Source organism: Rhagoletis zephyria, unplaced genomic scaffold, assembly GCF_001687245.7.
Source record: "Rhagoletis zephyria isolate East Lansing unplaced genomic scaffold, Rhagoletis_zephyria_1.1 Rzeph_scaffold_00445, whole genome shotgun sequence".
In the NCBI taxonomy this organism is placed as follows: Eukaryota; Metazoa; Arthropoda; class Insecta; order Diptera; family Tephritidae; genus Rhagoletis; species Rhagoletis zephyria.
The window spans coordinates 78,387-89,300 of NW_016157529.1; the positions used below are offsets into that span (position 1 = coordinate 78,387).

The 10,914-nt window shown below is 34.2% G+C and overlaps 1 protein-coding gene across 1 annotated transcript; it reads left to right on the plus strand.

Annotated features, from left to right (window-relative positions):
• Positions 1 to 5: 5 nt before the first annotated feature.
• Positions 6 to 6,129, plus strand: LOC108359731 (piggyBac transposable element-derived protein 3-like). The gene is made up of 3 exons (XM_017611702.1): positions 6 to 472; positions 534 to 873; positions 6,121 to 6,129. Exons 1-3 carry the CDS (start codon positions 6 to 8, stop codon positions 6,127 to 6,129), a joined length of 816 nt encoding a protein of 271 aa, XP_017467191.1.
• The last annotated feature ends 4,785 nt before the right edge of the window (positions 6,130 to 10,914 follow it).

Below are 10,914 nucleotides of genomic sequence, written 5' to 3' on the forward strand. Positions count from 1 at the left end.
CATCAATGGTAACGCGCATTCCGGAAAAAGGCAAAACTTCTTTGGACTACTTTCGTTACTTTATTGACGAGGAAGTTGTTAAAATTTTTGTTGAAAACACCAATTTATATGCAGAAAAACATAACAGAGAGGGCAATTGTACAGAAAATGAAATTCTAACTTTCACTGCGATTTTATTGCTTAGTGGTTACATAAAAGTTCCACGTAAACATATGTATTGGCAATCAAATTTGGAAAGCCATAATACATTGGTTGCAGATGCTATGTCTCGAAACCATTTCCAGTTTATCATGTCTAATTTACATGTATGTGACAACGACAAACTAAGCCCAACTGATAAATTTGCTAAAATAAGGCCATTGTTGGATATGCTGAACAAAAGATTTATGGACTTTTCTCCTCACGAACAAAATCATTCCGTAGACGAGTCGATGGTTCCTTATTTTGGACGCCACAGCGCAATTTATAAGAGGTATGTGATATGAGTAAGATTTAAAAAACATAAAGCATGCATAACAGGTATCCATTATTAGGCAAACCTATCCGTTTTGGAATGAAATTTTGGTGCGGGGGTACGTCAAGTGGCTACTTATCGTGGTTGGATCCATATCAAGGCGCACAACCGGCACAAATAACTACCAAGACAAAGGACTTGGTTATGTTGTAGTTATGACATACGTGGATCAACTTCCTCCTCAAATTCCATTCCGGATATATTTCGACAACTTGTTCACAAGTTTCAATCTATTGAATGATCTGAAAGAGAGAAACATTGAGGCGATTGGAACTATCAGAGTAAATCGAATTGACACGAGCTGCACTTTATCCAATATTGATGTTATGAAAAAGACGGAAAGGGGATCTTATGAATATGTCACTGACCGCCATTCAGGAATATGCTTGACTAGGTGGAACGTCAATAGCATAGTGACGATGGCTACAAATTTTGATTCTGTTCATCCTGTAAAAAATGTTCGGAGATTTTTGAGAGCCAAAAAGAAGAATATCTCAGTTACCCAGCCTAAAGTTTTACATAATTATAATCAATACATGGGAGGAATAGACAGAGCAGATCAAAACATTTCTTTATATAGATGTGGGTTAAGAGGTAAAAGTGGTACTTTCCTCTCCTTACTCATCTAATAGATGTAAGTGAACAAAACGCATGGCAGCTATACAACCGATATGAGGATGATGTGGACCTCGTTGTTCTGCGAGATGAGCAAAATAAATAAAATGTTAAATGGTCCATTTTGGAGTCTAACAAAAGAATAGTTTCGCGGCGAGGTCGAGCTAGCCAGACAGCGCTGATTGATAGCCGATATGATGGCAAAGACCACTATGTATGCAGCTTACCTTTGCTGCCAACATGTAAAAAGCAACAACTGGTTGTCGCAAGAGCTCAAAAAAAGCAACGACGAAATGCATTAAATGCAATGTGACATTGCATGTTGATTGCTTTATAAATTACCACAGGAAATAAAAATGTAACACCATTTTTCTATGTATGTATTTGCTTATTTTCTTTAAATAAAGCTATGAATAAAGCAACAAATATTTGTATATTATATGTAAATTACCACAAAAAAATTAAATCGTAATAACAATTTATCTATGTGTTTCCTTTTTTTCTAAAAAGGTATGAATAAAGCAACTAGCATGTTGAATTTATTTCTTTTACTAAAGAAAAAAATGTTATAAAAAGTTATTGTGGTATTATCCCAAACACCTTCCAGAAGGATGGGGTTTTGTGACCCGGGGGCGGGGGTAAAATCTTAACAAATATAATTTCCCAGTTATTTGAAGGCTACTTAAGCAACATTACACCCTACACCAAAAATAATAATTCGGGTTTATCTGGGTTAAATGCAAAAATTGTAAAGGTAGCCATCATTTTATACTTCACAAAGAAAAAGAAAAGCAACCAAAAGCAAAAAGTGTGATTGCGAAGTCTAATGCGGGTGATATCAAAAGTAAAATTTGCTTACTTGCCACTGCTATTATTGGAATTAAAGCGCGTGATGGAAAAATTGTAAGGACACGCGCTTTACTCGATAATGGATCACAAGCAGTGTTGCCGCGCCCGAAAATAAAGCTTAACCAAAACTTTCAAAAAGTTTGACAAATCCCGTTAAAACTAAGCAACTTATTTATCGGGTCTTATTAAAACGAAAAATGCCTGGAGTTACTGTTTATTTCTTCCTGAGCTTGGTAATTTGGTTATAGAAATAAAAAGTAAGCAAGTCAGTAAGTAAAGGCTCTCTAAGGCTGAGTTTCGTCGTCAAAAGTAAGATTGTTATAATATAAGGGCCAATTTCAAATGAATATTTAAACGGCACTTAAGTTTAATAGTGGATTGTTGTTTAAATGCCATATAGCTTTCGTTGGGTTTCAGATCAACTTTGTTTAAATATGCCAAACAATTGGCAGCACTGCTGCTTATTCCTTGAAATTGTTGTTGCATTTGCATGTTTGTTTACATTTTCTGCTGAACAGCTGATTGTTTTAAGTGGGATTTGGTGGGATTGATTGCATATGTCATATTTAAATAGCAAAATTGGCCATTTAAGTGCAGACTAAATGTATGATCTGAAAAGGAATAGTGGAAATTAATCAACAATCTCTACTTAAGTAGGCCATCTGAAATCGGGCCTAACAGTTGCTAAATTTTAAAACTATTACACATTAGTTGCGTTCGATAACAAAATTAGCCAACACCAGCCAACAATCAAAATGAAGAGAGTAAGCGAAAATTCTCTCCCAAAGGGAAGAAAAAGCAAAAAAGTAAACGAACAGGAAATTAGCCATCACTTGCAAAAACCGGAAGAAGAAGACACACCAGCTGACTTTGTTTATGTTTTATTTGTAAACAAACTGAAATTCATGTTGTCTCCATGGAAGAAAAGGGGAAAGTGAACGTTCAATGTTCGCCAGGAACATTGGCGCTATCATAAGGTCAGATAGCAGGCAGCCAGAAAGCATATAAATACCAAAACTCGAAAAATGCAATTTTGTGTGTTTACAAAAATTGCAACCATATGTTTTGTGATCATATGTTTTCATGTTGGATAATTTTTGCTGAGTAAAATTTTTCCAGTACAAAATGAACGCTTGCTCTCTCAATTTTTGTGTGTTGGATAATTTTTTGTCGTTATCGAACGCCATCCAGTAAAAATTTGGAAAAACTATTACAAATTTTTGACTTGTCGAACGCAACTATTCTTTCAGGCTTTCAATACATACTCCTCTAATAGTTATCTGCCCTTTCGCTAGTTTTTTGAATGCAAGCATAAAACGAGTTAGGCATCATGTTATCCAAAATGTGCGTGTTGATCTTGTCACGCAAATGAAGGGACCTAAAGTTCTAGTTCGCCTCCGAACGGCAAATGGTTTTTATGAGAAGCGATTTCATGGCAGAAGTACACTCGAAGGTTTGAAAATGCGACGACCGCAGATCGGGAATTGCGTAGAGCCACATTTGCTGGAACTTTATGTGGGATCTGGATGACAGTCTACCTAAAATATTGTGAAAAACTTATTGAAATAGTAACTCTTCTGACTATGAATTTTTGAGAAAAATTATCCTTTTTACCTATTTTAATAAAACTATTTAGCAAAACGAAGAAAACATTTTAACAGGCAGGAAAAACTTAAGCAATTTTGCTTAAATTTAGGCAAAACGGCAACGCTGATCACAAGTGCTCTTAATAAAAAAAGAACTCAGAAATAAGCTTAAACTTATCTGTCACTTACTATTGAAGGCATTAGATAAAATCAAACTAATACAAATGAAAGGATAAATCTGCATATAAAATCCTTAATTAATAGTTTTGGAACAGATATCGATACATTTGTAGTACAAAATATAGTTTCACAGGTTCGTTCAGAACCTATAAGCATTACTAAATTACCAAACAACATTCGACTTGCAGATCCTATATTTGCCAATCTAGGTAAAATTGACATACTACAAGGTGCCGATTTATTCTTTGATTTATTAAAGGAGGAGAAAATTATGGTTGGAAATAAGAACTATCGCTTCCAAAACAGCGTCTTAGGATGGCTAATATATGGATCAGCCAATAAAAAAACAAGTTTAGTTCATTGTGGCAAAGAGAAAGTCATAAATGACCAATTAAAGAAATTTTGGGAAATTGAATCCATCGAAAATAACGATTTTTTTTCAAACCACAGAGGAAATAAAATGTAAGGATCACTTTGAAAATAACTTTAAAATTAAACGTGGACATAGGAGAGTCATCCATACACGCAAAAAGACGATTTTTCTCTTTGGAAAAACGGTTTAAAGGTAATGGTAAACTAAAAACTCAATACAAACAATTCATGAATGAGTATAAGAACCTTGGAGATATGGTAGAAATAAAGAATATAAGTAAACTAGATACAAAATATTACTTACCACTCCATTGCGTCCTAAAGCCAGAGCCGTACAACCAAATTTTGAGTAGTGTTTGATGATTCGTGTAGGACAAATAAAAATGCTTCTCTGCATTCAATCATGCATACTGGACCGTCTTCACTGCAGATATTGAAAAAATGTTTAGACAAATCGTCGCTTGGGGCGCAATACCTCGTATACGCCAAATGCAATACCTCGTATACAATGGTACTGAAATTTTACAGGAGAGCAAGAAAACTGATTTTTGTCAAAAGTACTGGATTGTTTATAAACTGAACATACTTACTATTCGACTGTGGTATCATCAATTTTGTGGAGGCAATATATTAAAGAAAGGATTTTAAAAAGCTGTAAAAATCGCTGTTTTTCATGTACGTGGTATTGCTGATGCGATATTTTTCATTTCAATCTTATACGCGGTATTGAAAATATATACAAAGATAGCAACGTAATCCAGTTTATTTGCAATTAGATAGTTAATTTTACAAATTATCTTAAAAATATTTTATAATATCATTAAATATTAGGCATTAAATATGTAAAAGTTAAGTTTCATACGGCAAATTATCGTAAAAACTGTGACAATCTTTAGGTAAAACTTGGTTTAGTTCTTGTAAATGTTGAAATTTATTTATTTTTATTTTTAAACGAGATAGAAAAAGCTTTTTTAAATTTCTTTTGGAGGGATTTTTTTCCGACGACGGGGTAATGGGATGAAGTCTTTTTTGAGGTCTAGTTTGTATCGAATTGTACCGTTAGGCAAGTAATGAAGCGCACGTAGATCAACAACTACATTATCCCCTGATCCTCGGCCGGTTCGTATAGACTCATATATAAAGGACTTCTGATCACTATAATCATTAAAGAATGAATGATCAATTATTTTAACCTTATATGGGCATTCCCATGGTGGCGCACGTGACAGTCGTACGATTTCAATATGATACAAAAAAGGAATACCATTTGTTTTCTTTAACTTTTTTGGGCCATTGTATAGCACATAATTAGCTCTATATTTAACCGAAAAATGAAATCAATCGAACTGCTTGGTCCTGAAATATAAGCATTTAAAGAGAGTGTCGTTACGTGACAAAAAATGGAAGTTGATTTTTTCTTTTCTTACAAAATCGCAAAACTCTGCGAATTGTGGATGGCTATTTTCATGAAACTTATTTTAATATGATTTGGAGCAATTCTAGTTGTTTTTAGAGTTTTTTGAATTAATGCAAATTGTTTCAATTCTCTTTTACAACCCCAAGTGTGAAACGTGACGTGACGTGGCGTCACGTGACATAAATTTCCATCGTTATATTTTTGTTAATATTGCTTTTAAATGAATTTTCAACGCAAATAAAACATGTATTTTATGTAGAATATACTTTATATTTTGACTTCAGCGCCAATTCAGGGTCAATTTATTGGAAATCTATGATTTATTATGTTTCAACCACATACGCCAAATTCGAACCAAATCGGACCATAAATACGGTTTTTCGAAATATCTCGACCTTGGCATCACCTAGGAAGACCATTTTATGCAAACATGATTCTACTTACATAGCCAGTATATATTTTAAAAAGCAGACAAATCGGCCCGTAAATACGTTAGATATAAAACTTTTATTTTTTTTGTCGTGGTGGACCTTCCGCTGGAAACACCCAAATATAAAATGTAAGTTTGTATTTATATCTGTATGTAGGAATGCTAAATACTCTACTGTGAAGAAACGTTTGTACATACGTACATAAATACATATGTATAATAAGAATGTATTTATGTGCATATGTACATATATTATTTGCGTTTGATAGTCCCAGCAAAGACAGGTGAGAGAAAGTAATAAATGAAGAAGAACAGTGGAATCTGGTATTTGCAAATCTTCCTTTTAACGCTAACAGTGACCCTATTTACATATGTAAATATTTCATTTTTTAAATAGCTAAAAATTTGATGTTTTTGGCACGATTTAAATATAATTTACACTCAGTGGCTTATTTTGTATGCTCTTTCTGAAAAAAAATATGGTTTCAAAAAATTTTATAATATACCGTTATATTTAGTAAATTTTTGACTTTTTCTTCATTATCTGACCCTATTTACATTTGTAAATAAATTAAGTTGGTGGGTTTATTTGGGGATAATTTATGTTTTTATTGTAGATTTTCTTTGAAAATATTAATCAGTCTTACAACAACCATTACATTTCGGTTGAGTTTTGCTATGCTCGACACAATTGGCTTCTTACACTGAACACATATTTTCCGTGTTGAGCGTTTTCTCTTACTTTCTTCGTGATAGCACATATAGCAAGCACCTTTTATGGTTGAATGTCCGCGATCATCTTCATCTGGAATAAAATCCACAGATGTGGAGCTTTTCAAGGAATGAATCGGCTTACCAATTATGCATTCAATTGCATTTTTTGTTGGAAAATATGAGACAACCCTTGGAATGCTTGATCTCTTCAATATCGTTGGCATACACAATTGTTCCGCCAATTCTTCTAGAAACAATCGGCGTCCACCTATTAGCGAAAAAAAATAAATAAAATTAATCATAATCCAACTTTGCTCTCAGCAAATATGTAAACATAATTACCTTTTCTACATGTAAAACGTGACGGATTATTTTCCGAATATACTATATAGGCAGCAAGAGCAGATACGTCGACCATATTATAAAAAACAGCAAGCGGCCAACGATTTGTTTTGCGTTTCGTGGTATATTGCCCCAACATATGATCCATTACATCTACTCCACCTTTGGTATTATTGTAAAATAATATTATATTCGGTTTTTGTTTTACGTCGGAAATTGTGTTGTCACATGGCATTGTTGAAAGTAAAACGACTGCCTTGTTTTTTTTGGTACATAAGAACAAATTGGTTTTTTCTCAACAGCGGTCGTCCCTCGGCAGGCAATGGCAAACCTCCGAATGTATTTCTGCCATGAAAAACAGCTTCTCATAAAAATACAATGCCGTTTGGAGTCGGCGTAAAACTGTAGGTCCCTCCGCTTTGTGTGTCAACATCAAGGCGCACACCACAAGTCGGAGGAGAAGCTCGGCCAAACACTAACATATGTGTAAGCGCCAATCTATTATTATTATTATTATTAAGAACAAATTGTTTTGTCTTCTCCATAGCCGAATATTGTTGAATGTTCTGCTCGTTGCGGTGAGGATTTGAACTCTGAGGGCAAACATGTTTTATTCTTTTTCATCGTTCCAACTATAGATAGTCGCCATTTTGTGAGTGCATCTGCCAATGAAAGACTTATGAAGAAATTTTCGCATGTCACATTTCGTCCGGTGTTTTTATACTGTTCAACTAGATCTTTCACGACTCGCTCTCCTTGATTCTTCTCTCTTTCGCTGCCTGATTTGCCTGTATATATTTGCCCAGTTAGGGGATAGTAGGATTTTGCATCGCATACCCACCACAGCTTTACACCATATTTTGCAGGTTTCGACGGAATATACTGATGTTTTCCCGAGGTCTGTAGTTTTGACGCAAATTAGCATTTAGCATTTCAAATATTTCTGATATTGGAGCTGCTTTGTCAGTTGCGCATCTTTTTTCCCTTGAAGCTTGCTGATCAAAGCGAATAAACCTTGAAATATCTGAGAAGCGTTTTAGGGACATAGTTGCTCGGTACAAAGGAAATGAATTTTTTTGCCAAAGCGACTCAAGTATCTCGTAGTTGGAGTTATGACTACCCATTGCTATTAGTATGCCAAAGTATGCACAGAGTTCTTCCTGAGTAATATCCACCCAATCATATTTTCTGAAGAGTTTTGGGAAGGTTATATTAGAAGCAAGATCACAGGAAATATTACTTTTACTTACTTTGTGTTTTTTTCCACATTTCGACCACGTTCCAGCTTTTGGTACTCAGCTTTGCCTTTTCTATTAGTATTTCTACAAATAATTGTTTGAATTGTAGGATGCATGATATTCAAAAAAGTATCAATAATATTCAAGTGCTTTGTATTCGGATTGGGGCCAATAAAACGACTTTCACGAAATATGTTTTGCTGTCGGATGCGTTGCAAACTGGGTGGTGTTTTGCTCCATTCTGTTCCGTCTTTCGCAAGGAAGAAGTCCTCTTCTGGGTTCTCTGGAACATCAGCTTCTTCTTCGATCTCATCCTCGATGTCTGAGTCACCTCCGTGTCCCATTTCTACGGGACATTCCTCGGTTTCAATATCGGAGGCATCATCATCAATGTTTGGAAGTAATATGGACATATCACCATCATCGTTTACACGGCTCGAAGTAGCTTCTGCTGTTAGTTCTTCATCATCTGACTCAATGCCCTCAACAAGGTTTTCAAAATACTTCATTTGCATATCATACGGAAGCCTATAGTATCAAGGCCATATAAGTTAAAAAAACATAAAACTATATACATACATATGTATGTATTTCATATTTTTCTTACCGGGCCACCGATGAAACACTCAAAACTTTAAACTTTTTATTACTATTTTCCATTTTGATTAGTCAATTGTTCACAATTCACAGAAGTTTACACCACGAAAGACTACAAATAACTGAAGAACATAGATCAGCGTACAACAAGTGAAAACAAATATAACGGTACTCTCAAATGCAAAGAACAAACGCAACAACAACAATTAAAACATATGTAGATAACGCACAAAATATATATCCATGCAAAAAACGCAACAACAACAATTAAAACATAACACGCAAAAAATATTTCCATGCAAAATGTATGAAAATAAATATATTTACAAATGTAAATAGGGTCAGTATTCGAAGAATAAAATTTGTGTCAGAGTCAGGGTTAAGGGATGGGCAATACCGACCTTAATAAATAGAAAACGTACTTGGTTTATTTTCTAGGATGCAGCGCTTAAGGAAAAATCCAAATTTTATAGTTTGAAGTTTAGGTATTCATTTATTTTTTAACATATAATAATTGGTTTATGTAAAACACAACATTTAAACAAATATAAAAGAAAAAAAAACATAATTTGTTTATTTCGCCCTGAAATTGCATTAAAACTTAATCAATAAATTTTTGGTTTTGATGTAAAAATACCAACATATTGACGTTTTTTGGCAGTAAGGCACTTGGCTTGGCTGTAACAATGGGTGTGTACTTGTATTGAGAAGGCAAAATTCTCCAGCAGCAAAAGTTCTGAGAATTTAGCAGCATTCGCTCTCAAAAAGACGAAATATCAACAAAAGTACGAGAACGCAAAATTTGCAAAAACTTGCAACCTTTGAAGCAGCTGATCACTTGCACAGTTGCCACTGGTGNCTCCACTGGTATAAGATTCCCATTCCATCTCAAAAGAACTTTTAGGATTTGTTGCATTAATGAAAAATATCTAATTTAACCTAACCGGATGCATGTTTTTTGCTTTACCTGTCTCCTCTACGCTATATTCCGCACTTAACTCCGACTTTAAGTAGGATAGTATCTCATTGCGAACAGATTCATCTTCATGTCTTAATGATTTGTATCTGGGATCGAAAAAAGAAGACTTCATTCGTGGTGTAACGTCAAATATGTTTTCTTTATGCAAGTACAATTTTGATTTAAAGTTTTCAGCTATTTTAGTTTTAAAACCGTTCAAGGTTTCAAAGCAGTCGACGGAACGTATGCTGACATGCATTTCTACCAAAAATTTTATCATGGGACGGACTATGGATGTCGGGGGTGCAGTTTTCAGAGCAGAAAATTTCTGTCAATATATTTATGGGCTTTAGAATTTCAATTAACTTTTCAATATTTATCCAGTCTATTTCTGTCATTTCAAGTTTTTGGGCTATTTGAGTATTGCTATGTTGACGATCAAGTAAAACATTTGATATAGGCTGTCTATTTGTTAAGATTCTGTCCAGCATACGATAAGTTGAATTCCAGCGAGTGGTATTTTTTGAATTAAGGACCTACTTGGCATATTAAGCTGAAGTTTTTTCTCACGTAATGCGGAGGAGGCGGCAGCAGAATGTTTAAAGTGTCCTACCACTTTGCTAACTTTATTTATTAAAGTTTGAACTTCGGCTATTTCAAAGCTCCTACACGGTGAGCTTCAACAAATTATTATCAAAATTCAAAACAACCACGAAATTCTTTCAAAATGGTATTCTAGGACAAAACAGAAGATATTCCGAACCACAATTAAAATCATCCATCGAGCCCTTTTTGAGTAATTTGGATCTTTCTTAAAAATTGCGTTATTTATGGATAAAAAAGTTATCATGCAAAAAACTATCATAAAAATACATACAGAGGTAAGTATNTAAATGTCAGAAGTAAGTGATGCTTTCCATTTCCAGACAACCGGTCAGGTACGAGCATGATTTTTAATTTCGACCAAACTCAAATACATTGTTTGTTGGTCCAAATAATGAGACACGTATTTTTTCTTTTGGCTCGGAAAAATTTTTCGGCCGAATTAAACGCGATTTTGTTTTTCAGGCAAAAATCGATTATTCGAATTGACAGTGAGAAT

Bases quoted from the DNA above. Each gene is read 5' to 3' on its own strand.
- LOC108359731 (XM_017611702.1), top strand. From the start codon at position 6: ATGGTAACGCGCATTCCGGAAAAAGGCAAAACTTCTTTGGACTACTTT. The intron at 473-533 runs GTATGTGATATG...ATCCATTATTAG, and splicing joins CACAGCGCAATTTATAAGAG to GCAAACCTATCCGTTTTGGA.